This window comes from Micropterus salmoides, unplaced genomic scaffold (assembly GCF_014851395.1).
Source record: "Micropterus salmoides isolate LMB-PRFRI ecotype aquatic unplaced genomic scaffold, ASM1485139v1 Ms_hic_scaffold_19, whole genome shotgun sequence".
Classification (NCBI taxonomy): Eukaryota; Metazoa; Chordata; class Actinopteri; order Centrarchiformes; family Centrarchidae; genus Micropterus; species Micropterus salmoides.
Window position 1 is genome coordinate 17,993,399 of NW_024041039.1, and position 26,614 is coordinate 18,020,012.

Sequence of the window (26,614 nt, forward strand, 5' to 3'; positions counted from 1 at the left end):
AAACGCATAAAGTCAAACATTCATGAATATCGTGTGAGATGACCTTGGCTTGTCTTTACAACAAATAGTAAAAGTGAGAAGAAGAGCAGCAAGAGATGTCAATCAGGTCTTGCACACAAAGACCACTCATCACCCACTAGAGAAACAACACACAAGTTCAAAACAGGGGGCCCAGTGATTAATAATAACTTCATTAGACCCAAGTTGCTGTAGCCTGTCCTTCAGAGCACTTGAGGGAGGTCTTCTCATATGGCTTCCTGCATCAGATGAGTGCTATCTATTGATTATATTGTACTGAGCCTTTTTAATGGTGAAAAAAGTGGGCTATTTACAGCCCAGCTAAGTCTGCTCTTCCTGCTAATCTAATCCCCAAGCTACTCATGTGGTCATTCCTTCCAAGAAAGCTGAGAGCTCTGTGTAACTTTATACCTGCCTGCCCCTGAGGAGAGAGAGAAAGAGAGAGAGCAAAAGGAGAACATGAAGGAAGAGGGCGAGTGGAATATGTGGATGGGGGTGGGGGTGGGTGGGAAGTAGGAAGAGGAGGGAGGATATGAGGTGAAATCACCTTTGGGTATCATCATCACAAACCCTCTTCTCTTAAACCAACCCTGTCTGCCCTTTGCTCACCCCTAACACCAGAGGTTAGTTCAGTTCTGCTCCATTAACTCAACTGCTGTATCCGATCTCCTTGTAAAGGCCAGCCGCATACATGTACGTACACATGACCGGCAAATGGATGTTTGTGAAGCTGAAAGATGAACTGGATTCTTTTCACATGACCATACTCGACAATGCTGAAATATTAAGAGTGGCCTGAAAATGCAGAAGACGTGCAACAACATGAAATGCATTAAAAAATGTGAAGCACCCTTGCTTACGAAAACAGGCAGGCTTCTTTAACACCCCCTTCTATCCTACCACAAGATACAACACACACATTATACCCCTTTGAAACAGACGCTTGGAGCCCCTCTCACGCTACCGTGTGCACTCACACTCTCCAAGCCTCCCCCCCCTCCACTCTTTCTCTCTGAGGACTGGACTGCCTTTTGTTCGCAGGGCCCTGAAACCCAAGCCGTTTCGGCCGGTAACATCTTTCACTCTCCGGGCCCCACTGGAGCATTAGCTGCAACTCGATATGGGTCTTTTCAAAGCCTCGTATTATTGGGTAAATATGGGTCACTTTGGACTGGCCCATTTTGTCGCTTGGGGGGAGTGGGGAAAAGACGAGTGCAGGTGATGAAGACAACTGAATGACACTGTATGACACTGCAATTGCCACAAGGGAATATGACAGGGGTTTTCCATTAGTATACACACTCAAAAGAGTCTTATGTTCTTCCAGATTTTTTTCTCTTCCTTCACCACAACAATGGGCATGAATTACTGTAATATTCATGTGAAATCAATCCAATCATTTTTTGGATTATCAACAACATAATAGATAAAGTGCTTGCATTATTTTTCAGCCTCCACTCATACCATCTGTTATTACCCCTTTCTTTCAAAAAAGCCACGTGGAGTTGGATCAAAACTGTTCAGAGCTAACAGCATTTTTCCACTTGGGTCTGGAACTCTAAATACCTGGGCAATGTCTCCCACTAATGCTAATAACGGTCAGAGATTTTCCTGTCAGGACCCCGAAAGTATTCCCCACTCCGCCTGCCTGGAAAACACCGCACAGCCCAATCTCTAATTCAAAGTGAAAAGATAAGTGCCGAAATGTTCCGGCGGGTTCTACACGATTTCCAGCTGAGAATGTGTGGCTCCTATTTGTGTTTGGATCTGCGATGCTGTTGCTGGTACGGCGGGCTTTTTGGGTTCTTCAGGGAAATAGCTGCGAGGTTGGGACTCTGGAGGGAAAACTGCAGATATCAGACAGAGCTGCAGGCTGCGTTGGGCTTCTTGTCTAGACTCCATGTGTTGGCTGGAATTGGATTAAGAAGAGCTGTGGAAGCCTGGGCTTGATAGAAAAGAAAAGAGGCCTGTAATGCTACAACGAGGCCTGTAATGCTACAACGACTATTTCAGCAAGTGCCACTTAATCAACAAACAAACCACAGAGCGGACGCACAGGACAATCTGAATCAGTCTTAAACAACACTCACTGTAGTTTTTTAATTACGGTATGTGGTTTTTCTTCTTTTTACACATCAAGACTTAACATTTCTGTATATCATGCAGCAAGTTCAAAGAAGCTGAACTGGCTCCTTTAATGGAACAGAAATCATGAGCTAATATCGGAATGAATAGGATTTTCTGAGAGAGACCGGCTGCTCTGACCTGATACTGGGCCACAGCTTGGCACCGATCCACTTTCACAGCATCCTGACTGATCCAGGGTCAGCATTTGTTTTTATTTCAAGGATGAGAGACTTTTTGGATTCAGCCCGTCATCAGCATGATTCATGACCCAAGCAGCCTGCCTGAAAGCACGCTGGAAGGGAAAATGACATCTACAAAGATAAATCAATAAAACCTACCCTACCTGAGTCAGCCCCAAGGACTGAAGACTCATTAGCTATGTTTATTAAAGCGAAAGAGCTTAGACTGGTGCGTCAAGTGCACAAAGAGGGCAGCTGACAAGCACAGGGCAGGCAATATCTGGGCAGAGGCTGCCCCATACTTCTGAGAGGCCAGTCATGAGGCTGCTGGACAGGAGTGTGAATGTCCGGAAGTCTTCCTTTAGCGCTCTACTCCAGCGGTTGAGGATTCCTGGCCTGGAAATGATGGGGGTTGGAAGAGGAGGGGTGCAGAGCCACACACCTGCCAGATGATTTGTCATTATAGAGGGGTCAGCACTCAGCTGTCACCCCCTAATCACCCATCCTACCCCTTAAGTCAACCCCCCTTCACCCCCCAAACTCCACTCCAGTCCTCCAAAAACACCCCCTGCATTCCTCAGCCAGCTCCGGTTTCACTCACAGCACTGCTACCCCATCTGCCCCTCCTTCCTACACTCTACGCTGAAAGAAAATGTACCCCTGTGAGAGACACAGCACACTGAGTGCATTGTGTGGATGGGCGATGTGTGCTTATGCCCCCATTTGTGTGTCTACACAATTCATGTTCGTGAATACATGTTTATCTAAGGGCAGAGCTGTTTGTATCGATACCGACTGCGAACCGACTGAGAATTTTACCAGTGGAGAACGTGTGAATTGGTCCAGGCTGCAGTCCAGAACCCAAACCCCCGCAGACAAGCCAAACACAGAGGGCTCTCACAGGTATACTATATCTGTCAACAGCGGTCTTTCATCACCAAGGGTCACAGGTCACACTCTTTTCCATTCAATACAGCTTCCTCAGGGACATGCGAGTGTGTGAGACAGATCCTCAGCCATTAGCCTACCCACTGTCCACCATATTATCTCAAGTTGTACTCTGTGAGTGTGTCTGCACTCTGAGTGCAGACACTGACTGAGCCCCCCTGCTCAGTGCGGTTACATCATATCCTCACAAGCATACAGACCCCTTATCCATTATCTTGTGTCTTATCATCCCCACTGACAGGCCGAGTCTGCATCCCAAAAGAAAGGAAGAGAAGGGAGGTGGGTATCACTAACACTTAGCAAAGGGGAGAACATGTTTAGAGTGTTAACAGAAGCTTTGAGTGACACTTGACATTAACGCTTATAGAAATACATTCTCATGTTGAGTGTCTGACAATCTGTAAGCTGTTCTCAAGAAAGCAGCTTGTTAGTATCAGTGATAATAAGTAAGAGGTACAGTTTAGTGTCTATGAAAGACTTTTATGCAACTTGTACCCAAACTTCACTTCCTGGTCCAAGCGTCACCTGTCACTACTCATCCAGGGATCTCTTCCGTCTTGGCCCTGCGACTCCTCTGTCTAACCTGATGGGGGCAGTAGAGGCTGGCTGGCCGGCTGGCTGGCTGGCTGGGCCACTGACTTCACACCTAACCGCAGCAGCCATAGGATCTTGGAGAGGCATCACACACCCTGCTAGCCACTTGATACAGAGAGCATCTTTCTTTCGTCTCCTGAGCTGCCACTTGATAACTCTGCCCCCTGGAGAGCTTACAGGAAGGGGTGGGGGGGGGCAAACCAGACTGGAGAGGGAGGATAATGACATGACATCGGTGTCATCGTTAACCAAATGGGGCCGTAAACAATGGAAGGACATACGCTGTTCAGTGAACGGCTGCCAGCACGAGGCACACCCATACATACACACAGCAAGGGAGCCTTGACAGGTAGATGTAACATACAGCACCGATACAGAGAGGAAGAATAGAGTTTTCCCAGGGGGGAGAAGGGTTTGTCTCCACAGGTATCAGTTTACTGAAGCACCTCAAGCACTGGGGAGAGGCAAAGAGGATTTCAATTAGGGAGAAAGATGGGAAAAGAGCAAAGGTGGGGGGGGGGGTTAAGGAAAACAAAAAGGCAGAGAAAAGTACAGCAGGGGGAGGGTGATAATTCATACATTGTAGTGTACCTACCTACTACCATGAGGTGTGCATGGCAAGTCCCCAGAGCAAAGCCCCACATGATGGGAGTTTGTTTTCTTTCTCCAGCTCTTAAGTGGGGAAAATGAGCCAGCTAATCCCCATGTACATTGCGGGCCCTTTGCCCCAGGGGTGAGGAGCAGGAGAGGGGCACAAAGTTCAGGTCTGTTGGTGTTTGTGTGTGAAAAGCACACACACAAACTGAGTGTGCATACATAGTTTTGAGCACCACACATCAGACTCAGAATCAAAGCATGCAGCTTACGGTTGCTTTGCAAATCCCTGCATCAGATCAGTGTGTGTGTTAAAATAGTCAGGAGACATCACCTCACCCTCCGCTGGGTGTTGACCCTGTCGCCTCTAGGCTGTGAGGCATAAACCTGGGGGCAAGGGACACCGTTACCCTCGGAGTTCCCTGCCCACTGGTGTCTCCTTCACTGGCAATGGCCTGGTTTAGCCTGGCCTGGGTTCATCTCGGGGAGGAGACTGGTGGCCTGGCTGTGGCTCACAGCCCACAGAGGGAAAACAATAACACTAAAAGCAGACCTCTTTCACATGACCAGAATACACACAAGACAAATGTTTCTCTCGCTCTGTCATTCTGTAAAGCTCCCTCTGTTTCTGCCCGCTCTTTGGGTCAGAAATGACACACACACACACAAGTAAAAAGCCTCCAGTCAACTACAGCGCGTGCTTATTTTGACTCATACTTCAAGAGAAGATCAATATTTGCACAGATCTATGGGAGGGAATACAATAGTGATCTAGCCTCCACCAAGCCTGTCTGTTAATGGTCTGTTTACTGAGACAGACGGGATAATGGCCTGGGTGGGGGCTGGTGCAGAATCGGACGGCGGCCACTCTCCACTCTAACTCTGATCTAGTTAGTAACGAAGAGAGTAAGCACGTACAGCACAAGACGCTGAGTCTCAAAGCAAGGTGGTGGCTGTATGCTGCGAATGAAGATGGGGCATTCTGTTGACACATATGTTTGCAAGTCAAATATCTAGACTTGATCCTCCATACTTTTGTAGTGCCTGCACTCTCTTTTGGCTATGCAAATTTGAATCTGTGAGCCCCACGGCTGAAGCTTTTAGACGCAAGCTGTGGAAACACTTAAATGGTCAGAGAAGCACTGCACTGAATCAATAGCTACTGGCTATGCTGGATCTAGCAATACAAGACACTGGCACGTGCAATGAGTGTGAAAGAATGGAAGATATCTGATTATTATTGTTATGGTGGCAACCCCAAGGTATTTGAGGGAAAGTCCTACTGTTATGTAAGAGGCAAATAAACAATTTTCCTGTCAATGGAACTATTTGGCAACATCACAGGATATATTAATTGGCTGAATGAGAGCAAAATACGTACCTTGGGACATTATCTAATAGTAGTAAAATTAGATCAAAGACCAGTGCTCTTGAGGGAGTTCATCTAAGGTCATGCTAACCGGCGCCTCAGTCTCCGGCTCATAACTTAAGCTTCAAAGCGGTGTTCGTGTGAGAGAAAGTGCGCGAGTGCATGACAATTTGAGGCCAAGCAGAGAGACCCGTCTCTCCAAGGTGCCATCACTCTGCTCCCGTCATTCTCAGCACTCTGACGTCCCGGTGCTGCACCTCAGGTCCCCCGTGGTCAGCGACCTCTGATCCCTCCCCTCTGGGTCCGTCAGGCCCATCAGATGGATATGTGCCCTGCAGGGATCAGAGAACCTGGGATACATGGAAAAGCTATTCATGGCCGTTTCTAGGATTCCTCTGAAGCAGCTATTCTATACATATTGAGTGAAAAAGAAGAATATCATGGCTGACTTGCACTTTCATCACAGAGTGAGAGGGGAAAGCAGGGAAAGGAAAGAATGAATTGTATGCAATTTAAACCTCATATACTCTAATTTAGTGATGGCAGAAATGCATTCAAGAGTACTCTATGGACCATGTTTAGTGGTCCTGCTAAATCCCAGAGCCAAATCCAGGGTCACTGGTAGTGCTCTTGTCCAGCTAGGCCAGAGCTGCAAAGATGGAGAGCTCAGACCTGGAGTCAAGCCAGCCAGGCAGGGAGAGGCTAGCAAAGCCGTCTGCCAGGAACGGAGGGCTGTGATGGCACCACTGACCATTCTGATATCTCCCTCCCACCAAAGCACTTAACATGCAGTATAAGCCAACACAAAAACAAACTAACTAACAGATACACACAGCATTCACATAAACACGCAGATGCCAAAGGATGCTTGGAAAGCTTAAGAACACAGGCAGGAGGAGAGCATCAATCAGAGACCCATTAACCCCTGGCTCCCAACCAGAACAGTGAGCAGGCGTCTTTAAGGTCTACATTAAACATAGCTAGTGATTTATGTTATGTTACTTCTCTGTATCTATGTGTCTGTACGTATGTTCAGAAAAAGACTAGGGCAAAGTTTCCAGGGGATGAAAACGATGTGGTGGTCCTATGTGTTTTGGAATGAAGGTCACAGAGAACAACTATTGTAATTTAACCCTTCAGCTAGTCTCTAGCTGTCTGTTTTGGTGAGAGAAAGTGTTCTGAGGACTACTTCCTTGTGCAGAGAAGAGCATCCCCAGGAGAGGAGCTCCAGACTAAACACTCTGCTCATTCAGCTGCTCCCCTTTACCCCACCAACAAGAGACGGATGCTTGACAAGCGCTCCCAACAGAAAACCTCACTTTTTCCACCAATTATAGAAAGCAATGCGGAGTGGGGGAGGAGGCAAAACTTCATAATATTCTACACACACTGGCATTTGGCGAAGCGTATTTGAGCAACCTCTGTCAGAGAGAGATGGGCTAATTTCAGGGCGACCTGTGCCAACACAAACAACTGTTCTGGCTAGCTTTCATTGTCAGCACTTGAGGTTTGTGTCGAATTTTTCAATGCTCCGCAGCCAATTTCTCTTTCCCCTATTTTTCCCCCCATATGATTTTTCCTTGTCCAAGATCCCAGTCAGTCTTTCATCGCCTACGCAGGCAGAGCTTAAAAAGTATTCTGGTAGTGAACAAACTCAGACCCAGATGCTTATGATCTACACAGACAAACAAAAATAGAACGTACATTTTTCTTTCAGGTCGCCAGCATGTGTCTACATGAGCTCATGTACCTAAACGCAGACCTGTTTTAACTATAATGCAAGCATGATTTCAGTGGTGCCATGTATTTTGATGTATGCAAGTGTCTCCATTAGGGTTATGTCCATCAGCAGGCGCAGGATCGGCGTGAGGAGGCGAGAGTTAAAACGGCTACCGCTTTGGTCGCTGTGTGCTGGGATTCATATCACAGCCAACGTAAACATCATATGTTTCTGTTTGTGTCTCCAAAGCAGTATTTACTTCTACTTTGATTTTGTTTATTAAAGGCTTTTACTGTTCAACATAAAAGCAAGGAGCCATGGCAGGACATTTGCAGTGCAAGCTGTAATGTAGCATTCATAGTCTACTCATAATTCTTACGGCTCACGCATGGTTCTGGGTATGTGCCAGTCAATGAGATGAGATGAGACCGCACTATACTGCCGTTATAGAAACCTCACACAGCCGGGGTCCTATCCTCTGTGGCACATCATACACACCTCTGCACATTGGGGGGTGGGGGGTGGGGGGTATTTGGTTATGTATGTGTGTGTGAAAAGGGGTAGATGTTGAGGTGGAAGCTGAATGGGCACTTTTGGAGGCCCCTGCTGCCTGAACATGCAGCCTTTACTCTGCTCCAGTATTGAGGCAGCTGTCTTTAATATAAGAGCTCAGCTCAGCCCATATTTATTCAGGTACAGCTGACAGAGAGGGAGAGACAGTGAAAGAGGCGTGGCCGTTCTTTTTCCTGGCAGCCGTGCAGCACTCATGCGGTTTTTTGGGGGGCAAAGGGACAAGGCGAAAAAGACACAGACACTAAGGCAGAGGGAGAAGGAGAGCAGCACTGAATAAAAGAGTCAGTTGAAATAAAAAGCACGGCTCCAGTCAGTCCTGTGTTGACTGGACATCCTGTGCAAGAGTCCGGCCCCGGAGGCCCCAGGGCCACCAGGGAGAGGGGGGTGTGTGAGCTCGACTCTCCAGTCTCACTTGAGTGCTGTGTCCAAGACAAATCACCAGTGGTGCTGCTGTCGAAGTGGGCCTTGACCAAGACAAACAGCCGTGTTTTAAAATAAGTTCCTACCCCCTCGCAGCCCCTTTCACCTCATCCTCACTCAGGCACATCCATATCCTCACACGTTCAAGTATACTCCCTTCACAGGTCATAGGACAGGAGCTGTAGTCCAACGCTCTACACAGGGGACTCACTTTTTACCCTCTTGACGCTGTCTGCCTTCTCTCTCCTCTGCACACACACACACTTGTGAATATTGACCACATCACACAAGTTCAACTGTGGCCAAAATGCTGGGACTGCAATAACGGGGGTGAGTGTGAGTGTGTTTGACACAAAACGTATAGCAGGTTCAAGGGACAACGTATGTGTCCATGTGTATATGTGCATGCTTGATCCTCTATGTATAACCTCAAACTTAGCTGAATCACAAACTGCCAACTGTGCAGAGGTGTCAGCACTATTCCTTGCTTGTACTTAACAGCACATTGCATCTTGGGAGTTGTGGTTTCTCTGAACGGATCCGTCTGTGTCGCTGCCTGCGGCCTATACTAGTGGGACTGGTGTTCCTCACTGAACTGAACCTCATTTATCTCTGTGGCAGAGCCTTCCCTCTCCAGCATCGGTCCTCCTGGACCCCTGAACTGCTGACACTGCCCCCCTCCTCCTCCTCTTCCTCCCTCTGAGCTCAAGCATGCGGCAAAAATTGTGAGATGTGTTTCATCTGCATATTGATCAGCCTGGCTAAAAGAAGTAGGACCTCAGCACTTCACTGAATACATAATGTAAATAAGTACCAGTTATTCTGCTTTAACTCTCCCACAATCCTTTAAGGAAAATATTTAACCTTAAGTAGGTGATTTTCCAGGTAATTAGGTAAACGTGATTGTGCAACAAAAGCCAATAGCAACTTTCATCTGAAGAATACTTGAAGAAAAAAAATAGAAAACCTTTATCATAAACATGCTGACATTATGTTCAAATCCGCACATCTCAACCAAATGAAGGTTACTGTCAGTGAGAAGTGCAGAGAGTCAATGAGCTCGCCCAAAAAGAGTATGACCCCGTTTTGCTCTTGTCACCCAATAAAACGAGGCCGCACTCAGTGTGTGGGCAGGCTTTAGTGCCAGCCAGTTGCAGTGCTGATGGCTGGGCGCTGGGCTGTCTGATGGATCGCTTACATTCGGTGAGGACTGGACCAATGGCGTCTTGGATTGATTGGCCCAAAGGGGTTGTAGGGGAAAGCACTTCCTGTGTGTGTTAATGGACGCTCCTGCAGAGGCACTGTGGCGACTTGTGGCAGGGTGATGGCTGTTACTCCCTCCCTCTTTCCCTCCTCCTCATTTGCTCTCACTCTCCCAGTTAATCAGAGGAGAGTCAAGTGAGACAAGCCAGGCTTCCCAAGCACAGCAACTTTCTAGCAGCTATCCTACACTATACCAAAACCTTTATAATACACTAATGTGGAGAATTACATAAAATTGAATCACTAACACTCTATTTTACCTATCACATAGTTTCCTATAATTTTCTGGAAAAGAACTGTAAATTGATAGTAAAGTCCCTGGAAAGAACTTTTTAATTTGGTACCAATTATAAGGAAAACTGAGACAGTATTCAGTTGGTATAGTTTTACATGATGAATTCAAATCAACTGCTATTATAGGTCAGCAGGCCAGATGAACCTTTACTTAATATTTGGGTTTAAATGAAGCAGTTCCTTCAAGATTTAACTAGAATCAAGAGCTGCTTATAAATTTGACACAACTGTGCAGTCTCAGAGCTTTGTCTCTATTTCCCTGCAGCCTACATTGCACCAAATTACTAGTTCCTTCAGGAAACTTCCAGAGAACTTATAAGGACATTATGTGCCCACTGCTGGTTATTCTTCTATCATTCAATTTGACAACTGTGCTCATCTCAAGGTGAAATTAAACTCATAGTTAAGTATGTTAAGTATGGCTTGAAGGAACTGAAAATGCCCACCGTCCCAGAATATGTGTGCATATAAGTTTGTACCCAAGTCTGCCCAGCTGCTCCAGTTCAGGCACTGGGGGTCCATAGGTTTCAACTTTAAGGGGCTTGTAGTGGTACAGAACTTCCTCTATCTTGGGCACAGGCTGGAGAGATACCGTCTGACGCTGAAAAACAAAACAAAAAACACAATAGAGACAACATTGAATACAGGACAATAACCTTCATTGTGTCAGTATAGTATACAGTGCAACACTGGAAACTATGGCTATGGCACAATCAGCATGATACAAACGGAAAAAGCAATTTGGAAAAGGGTCAATGTCAATCAAACTGCAGCATTAACAACCACCAGTTCTTGAGGGACTGGTTTGGAAATATGAGTTTTGTCTGACAACATTTTCAGTTTACCCAGACGCTGACACTTTGCTGGAGAAACCAAACTGGAACAATGACTGAGCATGTTTTAGTGGTTAACACACTGTTGGCAACTCAATAACTATTTCTAATGAAATGAAAATAACATAATACAACAGAACGGTGGTGGGGTTGATGAGGAAATGTAATTCCTGATAACACAGAGCAAGTGTACAGTGGATCTAAAATGGCTATCTACTATTTTAATAAAACCACAAAAAGACAAATCAACTGATAATGTTTACATGCAAAAGAAAAAGTAAATGATTAATTGATCTTGTATATGGTTTAATGTAAGTGTGAAGAAAGTTCTTTATTTGTGGGTTTAGCTGTGTTTATTCATTTCTATTTGCATCGTCTTTCCACGTATTCACCTTAAACAATGACGATCCATCCTGGGTCAATCTTAAAGTCACTGAAATTAGGCAAGACTCAGGATTGTTCCACTTACAAAGTGGAGCACTGCTGTGTCTCTTACAGTCATAAGTCCTGCGGTGCAAAGCACTGAAACCTGTCTGTCTCTTTTATCCATAATTACTCAAAGTTGAGATTTCAGTCGGGCTACTCCTGTTTCTAATGCTCCTGACCATGGTGATCGAGTGAGAAACATGATACTTCTCAAGGACACTGTAGAATTGTTCGATTTGGGGCTCTGCCATCAAAGGGGAATTTCCACACCGTGTTAGACCACCACTCTGTTTTCTCCTGCATTAAAGTAATGAGAAAATGAGTCAGAGTCATGAAACAAACCTGGAATTAAAAAGAAGTCTAAACAAACACTATTTTAGAGAGTAGCAAAGGAACTCGAGACAAAGGATAGATAAAAAAAGATAAGAGTGAAAGCAAAAAAAAAGAGTGGTGGGGGGAGTATAAACAACAGAACACAGAGGGGAGCTGATGAAAACCAAACTAAACGAGTAACATGTGCCCCGCGGGCTCAGATCGCCCGCCCTCACACATGCTTTGGCCCATGCAAGCGCACCCACGGGGAAATAAAGCAACCAAAGCTGAGCTGGAAGTTACAAAAGCACCAAATGATGCACACTGAAACAGCAATGGATGCAGAGACTCTTTGCCAAACACAACATGGTGGTAATTGTCCAAACCAGGCCAGGGTGCAGGACAGTTGGACAGACAAAACAACCACACATACAAAGAAAACCTGCACTATACTCTTATCATGTTATATATCATCAATATGTAGTGTTTAATGCATTCTATGATTTATTTTGTGATTTACTTTTTTCTACAGAATTACCTACCATTTAATATCTCTGGTTATATCAGCCCATTGTAGGTAATGTTGCAAGTCAATGAGCAGGACTTATGGCAGTAGTGGATTTTTTTAGGATCTTAGCATAAATGTACCAAAGTGCATTGATATGTCAAGTATTTTATTCACCTTATTAGCTAAAAAAAAAAAGAAAAAAGACAGCCCTGCATGTTTGATCCATAAACAGTTCTTCACTTCATTTTTCAAAAAATGTACTATATCACAGTAAATATAACTATCGCAATCTAAAATTACATTTCTATGATACAAGATTTTATCCATATCATCCAATCCTATTTCCCAGAATGACTTTCAATGACCTTAACAGAACAAGTCTGAACCTGTTGCATTCAGCGGTGGTTTATACAGGCAGGTGGGGGGAAGCAGTAGGGATAGCGACAGTGGCAGTATATAAAGAACGTGGGTTTTTCCAGCGAATAAATAGGAAGAGCTGAACGTCTAATCAAAACACAACATGTCTTTTGGCAGCCTTACCTCATGCTTGTGAAACTACTGTTGCTGAAATAATAAGCATTATTTCTTTTCAATGATTGATTGATTTCCTTTTATAATAAATCAAATCACATCAGCCACATCAAACTCTTGACTGTTAGGGATACCAAAGCTGGACATTTATATTTGGTCACTTACTGTATCCAAAATAATAATAATAATATAATAATAATAATAATAATAATAAGGCACAACAACAACAACACTCAATTAATAAAGGACACACGAACAGATGGTATTTTAGGCCATTGCCCAAATCTGCATAACCAATTTATTTTATTTAATTTAAAACACTTTTTCAAGTTATGGATATAGATTGTTCGAACACTACACACCCGCTTCTCTATGGTTTTCACTCAACCTTTAACCCCAAGGTGCCAGTGATCCCCTATCCTGTCCCATCCATTCATCTAACACAGTGGAGCCCCACCACAGGCTAATGAAACCCAGATCAACCAACCCAAACCCACTCACTCTCCCTCACTTTCACACTCCTTCACACTCTCCATCCATCTTCTTTCAGACTTTCAGCACTTTTTAACTCCCCTACTGCGCCAATCAAAGAGACGCACTGGGACAAAGGAGGGAGAAGCAGAAAAGTCTACAGTGGTTGAGTGGTAGAGAAAGAGGCTGGCAAATTGGAAGTTGCAGAGACCTAAAGGGCAGTAAATCTGATTTTTAAATGACAGACGGAACCCAGCCAACCCCCGTTCTAGAGACATTTCTGTTGCATTCCTTTGCAAGGGCACCTTGAAAACTGGCAGACACATCATCACGAACAAACACGACATCAGACATGCATACACAATAACAGCCTTTGTTCTTCTGAATGTATTTAAAGAAAGTGTGTCTTGATACAAGACAAGCTGTCTGACTGTCCATCTAGCGCAGAGCCGTGCCCTCTCAGACTTGCTCTGTCCTCCACTCCACCTAATAATACTGCTGAAACATTCAGTCATGGACTCATCACGTCCTATTAAAAGCTCGTGTGAATTACGCCATATGAATGTTGCTTTCCAAATGCTCCGGCGAAAGAAAGTAATAGTACGGGAGAGAGGGAGGACGCCCAGCTGCAGGCCCAACAGAGCAGAAATGGCTAAGGGACTAGGAGCCACCGGAACAACACCACCGAAAGAGCCAACACAAACATCTGCTTTTAACATCACGGAGGCCCATCTTACTACCTACACAACATTATGTGTGCCCTCGTGATGCTTTTAAGTTTGTGTATAACTGGTATTAAAGCCTCGTAAAATACCCCTGTGGCACTAAAATGAAACTCTGAGGGCCATCAATCTTAATAAAACCGCAGGGGAGGATGATTTGGGGAAATCACCATCGCGCCGGAGGGAGTAGTCCTCCTTCTCCTGGTCTTGTGATCCTCCATATTGGCCTCAGTTCTTAGGAGTGAAACTATTTTAAAAGGTCAAATAAGGCCATTACTGGTGACAGTCCTCATGTGGTGGAGGTAACAGGTGTGCTGGGTTGGAAAACTGTTAAGCACTCTATGCATCTGGAGGGGGGGTGAATTCGGCTCGTGATGCGCCGTCACGTTACTCTTCTTTAATGTTGCTGTCCATCTCAACAGTACCATCTGGGAAAGCAACAGGGTTGGCCCATCAGAGAGAGTGATATGGCAGATATTTGTGTGACTTTTACGGGACAGGGGTCTCATAAAAGTCGCATTACATTTAAAGTTTGACAAGTCTGCCCTCAAGGCATAGACTGTCCCAAAGTCTACTTTAAAAACAAGAGATGCACGGGGCCTTTGTCAGAGGTGCTCCTAGATTTTTTAAACGGTGTACCTGAAAGCCTGATTTTTTTTTATCACTTCTTAAAACTTTTACCGTCATTGTTATTGCTTTAAATCATTACTTTAATGTGTCTTATGTCTAAAGCACCTACAACACTTTGTTTAGAAAAGTAACAAATAAAGTTTATTATTACTACCATTACTACTATAAGTTCTTCTTTAATGTACTTTTGTACTTTTAAATTTAGTTAAATATAGAAAGTTCAACTCAGTCAAGGAGGAGGAGGTCTTATCCGATGTTCACAAGCTCATTGGTCAACAGCTCAATTCATGGGTCACCACTGAGAATGCCACCAGAAACATGTGACACACACACACACACACACACACACACACACACACACACACACTCTCTCCAGGCCCCCATCTCTACTGACTTTGCAGCTCAGCACACACATCAAGGTCGCTTAGAGACTAACCTCTCCATCAGCACCTCTACACCACATCCACAGACATACACACACAAACCACATCCACTCGCTTGATTCCCAAGGGTTTGGGGAGCCACAGCTAGCTCCAGAGGCGGTGAGCCCTTGTCACTAATGCACAAAGTGATAATGAGAAAGTGAAAAGGGAAACAGTGGCCAGCATTGTATTAGGGATAGAATGAATGAACCTAGTTAGGGCCCAGCGTAGTGCCATCCCATCCTCAGCCCTCACTTCCACCTTCTGCTCTGGCACTGCCAGCGCTTCTGTATGGATAAAGAGCTTTGGGCTGCCCACTGGCCCATTGAGCAGCAAGTAGCAAGTGTAAAAGCTGATGCCCACACCGTGCCTCCCCTTGCCTTACAAGTTTAAATATAACTGCCTGACCAGTGGCAGCTGCCCCAGTGCAAAGCCCCTAAAGCTGACAACTCCCTTTTCCGCTGGGCTGGGCTAGGCTGGCCTGCAAGGTGGGTTGCTGAGACCAACCTAAACAGGGCCAAGCTAGGGGCAGGGGCAGACGTGTGAATGCCCACATGTGCTGGTGCCAATCAGGGCTGACGGTTCTCTTTACCCCCTGAGCTGACCCCCTCTCCCCATAGCCCATAGAGCTATCAACCTATATGCCACCAATCCAATAAAAAGGACAAGGCCAAAGGGCAGGAGGTTATGCCCTCTCCCACATAAAACCCACCATCACTGGTTTGTGAATGCTTTGTAGATCAAACTGTATAAACAATAACACATTTATATAAAAAGCAACACAAATATTGGTGTCTTTTGCAATTTGTCTCAAGAGTGTGAATAAGGGAAATAAAAATAACACTGAAGATAGTGAAAGAAAGAGTGAGTGGGGGTTTGGGGAGTACGTAGCAACAACCTTCCAGGTAAAACAGGTTAGACCAGTATGCCAGAGTAAAGTCTACAGAGCAGAGGTCACTGTAGAGGACAACTTAACCAAGTAAATCAGCCCTGAACAAACAAGCACACAGCATGAGCGTGAGAGTGTGTGTGAGTGTGTGTACTTGTGTTTGTGTTTTCTGTGGTAGTCAAATTCCGCTGCCTAAGTGTAGAATGGAATAAAGCCAGAGAGAACCCGAGGTTATTTCAGCCAGCTACACATCTATGTTTAGGGATAAACTTTCCACCCACATTTCTGTGTGTGAGTTGCACTTTGTTTATGTGTGTGTGCCTCCTGCTTTCATTAGGTGCCCATGCTGACCTCATCAGGTATGTCAGCTGCTCTGCCGCCTGTGAGGAGTGGATTGCGCCGCAGCAGTGCTGGAACCTTGGACCTTTCATTTAAGATGGCGCTGAAAGCTGCTCTAAGGTGGAGAGATTCCCCATCGGTCAAACACTTTCCGGAATGGGACACTGTAGCAGCTCAGGACAATCCCCGACCTCACACATAATAATAACTTTACACAAACAAACAAAGCCAACCTGCTTTCATACTATCAAACACTAATATGATACAATTACTCAAGTGATGCTTAAATCAAATGTAATTTATATGCTAATAACCTTCAACTCATGTCCATATTTTGCACCGAGCAGGTGCCAAGCCTGATGACTCTTGTCATCAAGACCCGCTTGGCACTGGGGCTGGTCTTATGTGTCAGATAACAACAAGCAACCTGTTTAAACAGGGAAAAGTTGTCTCCCTCCCACACACACACACACACACAGAGTCTCTTTTGATATCAGCAGACGTCTATTTCAAAAAGACACTTTATTCTTCAAAGGATGTTTGCTCAGACTGGGTAAGGGGAGTGTGCGTTTTTGTTTTTGTGTGTGTGTGTGTGTGTGTGTGTGTGTGTGTGTGTGTGCGTGTGTGTGCGCCCGCACACGGGTATGTGTGCTTTGGTTCAATAGAATATCTACAAAGTGAGGAATTAGTGAGTGATTTCAGACCATTCCTGAGGCAAGACCAGGCCCATCCCACCACACATCACACATGGACCGAGACTACTTTCCCTTAGGATCGGCTAACTTCCTCAGGCATCCATTCGACAACACGTTAACATGCAAACCAGAATATTCAGGATAAGGATTGGAGTCCCCTTTTAGCAACACCTGGAAAATCACCAAGGCAAAGAGATGTACCAGAATAGCAGAGACGTCCCCTTGCATGTTCCCAGTGAACAACATGACACAACTAGATGCAAAATTAGATCACTCTTTAAATAAAGTCTAGAGTCATTGGGAAGCTGAGGAAGAATTGGCATCCTCGTGTTCCATGGATCGGACGGCTCAAAGACAGGCAGATATGTCATTCCGCCAGTGATGGCTTACCTTGGCCCGGGGGGGAAGTAGCTGGCTGAGGTGGTGGTGGGGGTTGTGGAGGGGGGGGGGCCTATGAATTTCTGATTTGGTGACTTGTGAACTTGCACATCAACAACATCCAGATGAAACAACAAGGGGTCATGAACCAGCCCCTTGTCCATTCATCACTGTCACAATCTATCCGTTTCTTTTGTCCTTTGTATACGTTCTTCACGAAAACATATTGATACTGGGGCATCTGCTAATAGTTATTTTGACTGTCCATTAATGTTTTGATTTTTTTTAGATATAACTATAAATTCATAAATCAAAACTGTCCATCAGAATTTCCCAAAGCAACATTGTCAAATTGCTTGTTTTGGCTGGACAAAAATCTAATAATAAGCTGTACATAAAAAAACTGAAAAAGACCAAAGCCTCACATCGGAGACGCTGAAACAAGTGAATGTTTGGCATGTGTGTTTGATAAATTACTTAAATGAGTGATGATAAAAACAATGGTCTATTAATTTTCTGTCAAATGTCTAATCAGTTAATAACTAAACACTTCAGCACTAATTGATATTCCTGTCACTGAAGAGAGGAGCACAAAGCAGCTTTAATGTGAATAAGCGTGTATCGTAGAAATATGGCCCAGCTTTGGAAACGTGTTTTTACATTTGCCTCCGCTAACTTCTGCTGAAGAAAAACTGAAACCCTGCTTGGAACAAGGGACCACAACCTAGCAGATAAATGAATTCCAGCAATCTGCAGGAATCCACCGCTCAGTGCTGAAACCCAACCAAGTCAAACAGAAGTCATTCTTATGGACTCCGAGAAGGAGGGAAATCCAAACCCACACGTTCCCCTGACCCAAGTCTCTCAAGTCCAACACAGCAGATGCATGGTGAGAGCTCTGCTCCACCAACAGGAGCTCAGGGACGGGAGGATGAAGAGAAATGGGAAGAAAGAAACGAGGAAAAACAGCCACATGAGAAGCCAAGAGCAACACAATCATGCTGTTTCTTTCTCCATCAGCAAGTTTAACTTCATGCTGTATATCAAGGGGGTGAGAGTCAGAGTACCACATCCTCCATTTGGATCAAATCAATGCTTTTCCACTTGTGGGTGGATGAGCCAGTTGTCTCTTTGGGGTTTAATGAGTAAATCAATGTTTTTGTAAATACTCTGATTGTCACTGTATCTGACAGTTTAACCAAGACTTTTAAAAGAGCTCAGCCAATGGAAAACACATTTAAATAGACAGGATAGGCAAATACGAGAGTATGTCAAAACCTAGCTCCACCTTGAGCCTAGGTGAGTACTAAGCACAAATCTCTCCCACACACCACTGAACTGTGGGAAGACAACCATGTCTCATGAGGGTTGCTGAGGAGGGGTGGGGGTGATGACGCAGCCTATCTCATCACAGTAAAATGAAAATAAACTACTGAAAACCTGAACGACAGCCAAAAGGAAGGTCTCTCCTGACACGGTGTGCACAAAAAGCTGCGAGCTCAGAGCGGCCAGGACCCTGAGCCCACATGCTCTCTCTGTGTGTCCCACTGTTCGCTCAGAAGAATGTGATGACATGACTGAAGCGCTGAAGGTCTTTTCCCACACTGAAGAATCGCCAGAAACTGAGGAATATCCTCCCTTTGATGGTCTGGACTGTTATAACCGCTCTGTTGTCAATAAGCATTCCACATAAAGTTTAAATTAGCTCTGAACTAAAATCACACCAAGACCTTAACTGTTCAGACCCACCGGTGGATAGAGGTATACAACCATGTGACGTTATCTTGAATGGGCTCATTGTAAATATAGTAGCCATATGTTATTTATGGTACATATAGCTTCTTCAAGCTCTCGTTACACTGTACTTACCCTGCTTTCCCCCGAAACAGCAAAGCCCAGTCTGACAAATTCATGCTACGGAGGCAGCTCTAGCAATGCGGAGGGATCCGGCAAAATAATCATAGGGTCATCTTGCAAAAAAGTTGAATCCTGCACAACATGAATGTATAACTAAAATTATTGCTGCTGAGCCGCGATAACTTTTGTGAGTTGTATAATCTTTCCCCATAAAGCCCAGTTCAGACTTAAAATTTACGACGAGAGGAGTTGAAACTTGCAAGTTCTGGCAATGCGCGGGGCTGCAAAGTTCTGAAACCTGCCACTTTACAACAATGCAACTAGATGAGACAATGTCTCATCTCAAAAGCAAGAGTTAAGCACAGAGTTACTTGCTGCAGTTGCATTTCTAGTATCGATTAAACGGCAAAAGCATAGCCTAAAAAAGGCCCAAATACATTGTTGTTTTGTAATGGGACAAAGGGTAGTTTGCCTGTTGATCTTATTTGAGTGAATTTGTGTCATACAGTCAAGGAAGTTCCTCAAACAAATAAATGAGGCGAACTTTCCCCTGCCATGTTCTAAAACGGTTTCATCTCATTGTGAATCTTTGGTTTGAACTTGGCTTATTATTATAAACCTCTGTGCAGTGTGGCATCTGATAAGACTTCAAACTTGTGGATCCTTTACTCCAACTTGACTTCCTGGATGATAATTCATTGTCTCACCAGTACCTGAAACGGCAAGCCACTACTGACGTCCACTAGACACCCACCAAAGCTGCCCCTTGTTTTGTTTTTTTAAATACAGGGTTGTTTTCAGTATGAACAGACACAGGAAAACAGGAAGCAGTCCTAGGTCACACATACAGACTCAAATACTTAACGTGACAGGATGTCATTCACTGTGAATGACATTGTAAACCTCTGGAAAAAAATAACATGCTAGCACCATCCACAACTACTCAAGACTTGTTGCCCAGTGGTGCAAACCTTGGGATGTTGAAAAACGTTGAACTCATTCAAAAGTGCTCTGATGTACAGGATTGACAACCTGGCGACAACCAATCAGGGTCATTTTGATTCCCCCAGAAAACAGTAAACAGTTGTCACTCAATTACTAAAGTACTGTACTTGAAAAAATATGGAGGAAAAGTTAATCGACTCGGTCAACAACTTCCAAGTTCTCTATGATAAATCTTTCAGAAGCCACTGGGACTTGGGAAAATGGCAAACATGGTGCATGGAAGCACATCGCTTAGGAAATGCACTACTTGATGTGTAGTTAAAAAATAAGGGTCCAATTTGAACTGAGTATGAAAATTAACGGCTTGGCGCTAAACACACCCACAAGATTCAGGCTCGTCAGAGGCAAGAGAGTCACTTTGAACAGTGGGGTTAAAGAGCTAATAAGTGTTGCACTCACCATATGTATTCCAGTTGAAAATAGATTGGTAGGTTTGACCGCCTGTTTCTGCTGCTCTATCTGGGTCTCCAGCTGGGCAGCACGGACCTTGTGTTGAGCAAGCAAGATGGTGGCAGGAAGTTGAGACTGCTCCTGGAGAAACACACGGATTTGGGATTTCATGAGAATCAAGGTGTGCGATACAAGCACCAAAGCGCTTCATCAAAAACAGCTCACACTTGCACATGTTGAGGACTTCCGCTTTTTTAACTGTTTTATGTTGAAAAGAGATGAGAACACAAGCAGTCACCCACCCCCAAGACATCTCTTGTCTAACTAGACAACCATCCGCATAGGGTGCTTTCAGGCTAGCTGCCACATTACTGATGCAAGCCATATTAACAAAACTGTGGCTCTGCAGGGGACGCTGCTTCAAGTGCACTGCGCCGCCTTCACCTCCATTAAATGCAAGGTCGGACATTTCAATTTCTACAGTGGAGTGTTGCCAAGCACAGAGGTCTAAGAACACAAGCTTGGACACGTTTGTACTGAAGAGGTAGGACATTTTTGATGGTGTGGAGCGCAATGGTAGAACAGACTAGAGATTTCTTAGCATTTAACAATAAACTAAAAGCGATTTAATGGCTTCCAACACTAATAAGTCCTGGTCTGACTACCCAAATTCACTTCACTTATGCGAGATATGCTTTTTTTGCATAGCTACTTGTGGGCTTTATCGTGATGACATTACATGATTAACATGCTTCTTGTTTCACAAAGGTCTTGAGAAAAAAAGTTCATAAATTCAAGAAAAAAAGAAAACAGTGAGCTTTCTGGCCACAGGTACGTACAGATGTCAAAGCTCCCTTAGGGGGGTGGGAGCTGATCTCATCTGCCTACAGTCAACAGGCCCTGTGCCTTAAACAAACAAACACACAGCTTAGCCTGCTATCTGTGATGGTCCTCTACCAGCCCGCTCCACAGGAACAATCACTTCCAAAGCCCGCAGATCAACACAATGGAGCCAAGAGGCTTTGGAATAACAGAATAAGAACAATGCAGGCCACAGCACAATGACTGGTATTAAGCTCTTAATGATCTCACACTCAGGCTGAGGGTGTGTGTGTTTGAGTGTGCGTTTAAGTGCGTGTGTGTGTGTGTCAGACGTGGAGCATCGGTCATAATGTGACTGCTTTTTGCTTTACTAGACTGTGGACATAAGTACATCTCACCAGTTCATCCAGCAGAGCCTGCTTGTTCTTCCTCTTGGCATGAAGCTGCCTCTGCTCCTCCTGCAGCACCTCCAGTCTCCGCTGCTCATTGCCCTGCTGCTCCAGCAACAGCAGCTCCTCCAGCTCCTCTTGCTCTCGCGTCTGAGGAGCGCAGGAAAGGGGATGTTTCAAAAACTCATCAAATATACACACGAAAACATCCATCCTGTACCTAGAAATTATAGATTATATTTTTTGTAAATTTAAATAGTTTTTTTTAAAACATGTACATATCATCAGCATTGTGAAATATAAATCTAAGCATGATGTATATAGACACATATAAAGTACATGCATATACTGTACATATCCACCTACTTCATGTATATTAAAGTAACCTATTACATTAATAATTCAGTGCAGCACTCTGCACCTTTGCACTATTTATGCTATATAAAATTTACGGAAAGTGTGACTTGTGAATTGACATTGTAAGATATTCATATCATTCTTGCTTTTTATACATATTAATATGTATCATCTATTTATTTCACCTACTTGTAATAGTTCTGTTGTTTTTTTTAGAATCTTTGTTGTCCTTGCTTTTAGCTGTATATCTATTTCTGTGCGAGTACACTGAGAATCAAATTCCTTGTATGTGTACACATACTTGGTCAACAAAACTGATTCTGATTTGGATTCTGATCTTTAACCACAAGGCTGAAACCCCACCAGCCCCAGCGATGCCATATTGTACGTCTCCAAGAAGGGGATCAAGAAAATAGTTAGTAATAAAGGCGTTATGCATGTCTAGGTAAATACACTTGGTACGTACAAGTTTAGCCTTATTCTTCTGGATGATATCTCTGTTCTCCCTCTGGTACTGCTCCATCTTCAACTTGGTGTTCTCCACATCAATGTTGTTTGTCAGGTTATACACTACAGGGAGGAGACACAAACCAGCATTAAGGGGCCAGTATACTCCATCAGAGGTGCTCGTCAGGTTGTTGAATAGCTTCAGAAACCTTCTCTCCCCACATTTTTCCGACTTTGGATTAGGTGGGGCTGTGTCTGACCATTTCTGTAAGTTTCTGTAATAAACTATTCAACATTCACACCGGCTTCACACTGTGACTGGCTAGCTGTGCGGAGGTGAGAATGGAGCCAGGGTTTGAACTTTTTCATCCTTTACTATTGTATAAAACATTGTACAACCTACTTCTCACCCTGTGTACCCTGACCCTTGAGCTCTTCAATTCAAGAGACACTTTTGTGGGTCCATCATCAAAACGTCATGCTGTGAAGACAAGAACTGTTAAAATCCACAAAACTATTTTCAATTATAGTCAAGATCCAAAGAGTTCCAGAGATAACAAATATGTCGGCTGAAATATACGGAAAAAGTGTATAAAATTATGTTCAAGTCATGTAGAATTTTCCATTTGGTGGAATGGTGCGGCCCTAAAAAAATAGCATCTGGTGATTCAATATTCCTCTCAACTTAAGTAGATACTGTAGATTTTCACTGACACACTGGCATACAGAATCTATACTTATATGCTGTAGTCAAACTGCGGGGGAAAAAAGGTCTAACTTCAAGGCTGCTTAAAGCAAAATATAGGTTTAAAAACAGAGGAGGTAAACAACTTAAAGTGTACACATTTTATCACTGGTAATTCCAACAGCCAAATCTGACCTAGACAACAGGAGCTGTTTTGTCTTCTGTTAAGGGCTAAAAGCCATCAGTGTATTATAGAAACTGGATACTTGACATTAATATTAATGTGTCTCTTCCTGGCCCCGCCCTCCCTATGCCGCTTGCCCTGTCAGACTTTACACTGGGATGACGTCACTCACGTTTAAAAATATATATAATATAAAGAGTAATAACTGACGAAGTGTCCTGTCAATGTTTCTAATGGTGGTCTATGGGGAAAATGCTTTTTGTTGCAGCAACACAGTTGGCTTCTGGGACAAAGTAGCTGTGAAGCTGATTGGCCACACCAAATCCAGCTCTATTAATACGTCCATGCAAAAAGTGCATGGTGGGTTGCCAGTCAAGACATGTTAACACTGGCAGAGCTAGTCAAGGAGAAATCATCCCACTAGTAAGGATCCCTTTTGCCCTCCGTTTCAGCATGAAGCCCTCAAGTCAGTGCTCCTACCTATGTCCTCCACTTGCTCCAGGTAGTCGTTATATTCTCTCAGGCTGGAGAAGTCAACATCTCTCTTGTTGTATCTGCCGAGGAAGAACAGAACTGATGATACAAATAGTAAATCCTGATGAAAGCAAATATGCACAGACATTAATAGCCTCCATTAAATCAACAATTTTATAAAACCATGTCTACATACTGTCTAACAGACACACATTAGATGTCAATTAGGGGGCTATTAAAGAACAGATGAGAGGGAGAGAGAGAGAGAAGGCAGGGAGGGGCTGAGAAGTAAAAACCTGGCAGGGAAAGAGCCTTTGAGCACCCCTTCCCCCTGGGGAGATTCATTGTCTACAAAACAAACAGTGTAATGAGAAAGACAAAGGTGGCTTAAGAAGTGGGCGGAGGCATGAGATGACACATAAACACGCAGAGCTGCACCCCTCACCTTCCCAGTTCCCCACACTTACATCTTCAGCACTTTCTTGCGAATCTCCACCTCCTTATCTATGGTCGGGTCTTCGAAGAGCTGCACGCGGAAGTTGCTCTTCCTGAGGGGCGTGTCGCACTGCACGCAGTTACCAGAGCCACGCACAAACAGCATCTCCACACAGTTCTCGCATCTGTTGGGGGGGCGACAAAACAGAAAATACCATCAAGCTGAGTTGAATGTTTCCAGAGGTGACCCTCCCAGGCAGGCCTGAGAGTCAGCTGTGAGCAAGTGTGTGGGCATATGAGGCTGCGGAAATACAATTTTCCTCACAGTAAAGCAAATTTGTGTTTTTTTCTGTCTGTAAGTTATCATGAGACGCAGTGGGTGATAATGGGGTATTTGGATATTTCCTCTAAGTGCTCAAAGATGGCTGGAATTATGATTGGAATGTCGATTAGGCTGCCTTCGACTCTCAGACAAGAGGAAATTAGTCTGACACCCCATCAGCAGAGTGTCTGTCTGCACTGGAAAAACATTTGCTTTATTGTTATTTCAACAGACCTCAGTTACTCTGCCACATTGCATAATACGAAAAAAATCCAGCTCAGTAATTCACAGTGTAGAATATAATTATAGGAATGGACTTTGTCTTATGTAATTTGGGAAAAGAAAAGAAATATAGATGAGCAATTGCAGTGTTTTGTGTATTAAAGTAAGTATTTTACGATTAATTCATTCGTGCTTTAAGGCTTTCATTTATGTGAAAATTTAACTTTAACATTCAAAAAAATACATTAATAAATTAACATGTAAAAATGAAAGGAAGCTGTATTATGGAGAAGCTTAACCCACATTTTAAAAGACTGTGGAAATCTAGGCAGTTATTGATCAAAGCATCTACTGCAAATCTGTTTAATGGATATGATTACTTTACAAGACAAAATATGTAGCAGTACAGTAGAGTCATGATGAGTTTTTCAGGCAGCCTTTAGTTCCTCATACAAGTGCCTATGAATCACAGGTCTCTTTAGTGAAGAGCACGCCTCTTCAAAGGCAGAAACACTCTCCAGACAATGTCGGGGAATTTGAGGCAAAGGCCAGGTTCCAACGGGAAGTTTACTTTATGCACCATCATGACATGACTCCATGGCAACCCTGAGTTTAACCATCAATCACACCTTTATGCAGGTAGTCGTTTACCCATCAGTCACACTCAAGTGAGGAGTGGACACTGAAGACAATGGGAACGTTCCTAAATCCCCCCTGATGGGTGGAGGGCATGGACAAACGTTTGCCCAATCCACTCTCTTAATTAAGTTTCTGCAGATCTTTATTTCCACAGGAACTCACCTTCCTGCTTGTGACCACCTTAACAAAAATGTACAACATCTGCTTTCCAAATGACAGTATCCGATTTTGAGCACTGACCGTTCTTATAATAAAATTTAGCAAAGTTGATGGGAAAAATCCACTTTCTTCACCATACGGCATTGATGGATGGTTGAGTCATTTCTTTCCAAAGTCAAGTACAGGGCTTGAGATTCTGGTGCCTTGTCAAAAGCTCCCCGGGGATGGAGCCTATTAGAACAATCACGACGGAGTCATCATGCAAGACATTTCGCCTCATCAGCAGGCCTCACAACAAAAAAAGCAGTTAAAGGAGAAACTGCAGAGCCATGGAGTTTGGCTGTTTATGCATAGCGTCTCAGATATGGGTCAAACAAGCTCAACCTGCCAAGTATACCATCAAGCTTTCACAGCCAAACAGCAAACAGATATAACTTTGATGGAGCATATCAGTTCAGCTTGGCTTAGATGAAGCCAGTAAAATAAAAATGAAAGCTGAACGACAGACAGAAACATCTGCGTTGTCCAGTTGGTGCTTCAGAGCATGAGGAGCCCCTGCTCAAGTGCACCCTGGAAGAGGCAGATGTTCACTGTGGCCCCAGGCTACAGGAGATGTATAGGCCTGGCCATATGGAGGTAGATGGAAGGGACTCAGCTTGTTTCCACAGGCCCACAAAGAGCCCATTCATCAACACGGGGCGAGGAGTGGGGTGTAGCTTGCCCCCTGCTCCATAAATGGACCACACAACAGAGCTCTCCAAAGGGGAAATCCTGTGTAACTCTAGAGAAAAGAGATGAACTTCTAAAAGGGAGGGAGGAGACTTTTAGAGTCAATTTGAACATATTTCTTCTTAAATGTGCCCTCTTCTAAGTGACAGCTTTCAGACATTGTGCCTGTTGCAATTTGTAAAGGGGGGACTTAGAAATCCCTTGTCAAGGCTACGCTATACCGCTTGACACACTGAACAGACG

The 26,614-nt window shown here is 44.1% G+C and overlaps 1 protein-coding gene across 1 annotated transcript in view; it reads right to left on the minus strand.

The window, feature by feature from the left end:
* mnat1 (MNAT1 component of CDK activating kinase) overlaps positions 1 to 26,614 on the minus strand; it is a 32,271-nt gene that overhangs the window by 1,327 nt on the left and 4,330 nt on the right. Inside the window, exons 2-7 of the mRNA XM_038728479.1 lie at positions 24,333 to 24,485; positions 23,872 to 23,945; positions 22,542 to 22,645; positions 21,728 to 21,868; positions 20,517 to 20,648; positions 10,579 to 10,700 (exon numbers count right to left, since the gene is read on the minus strand). Coding sequence (XP_038584407.1) covers positions 10,579 to 10,700; positions 20,517 to 20,648; positions 21,728 to 21,868; positions 22,542 to 22,645; positions 23,872 to 23,945; positions 24,333 to 24,485 — 726 coding nt within the window. The remainder of the gene's footprint in view (positions 1 to 10,578; positions 10,701 to 20,516; positions 20,649 to 21,727; positions 21,869 to 22,541; positions 22,646 to 23,871; positions 23,946 to 24,332; positions 24,486 to 26,614) is intronic.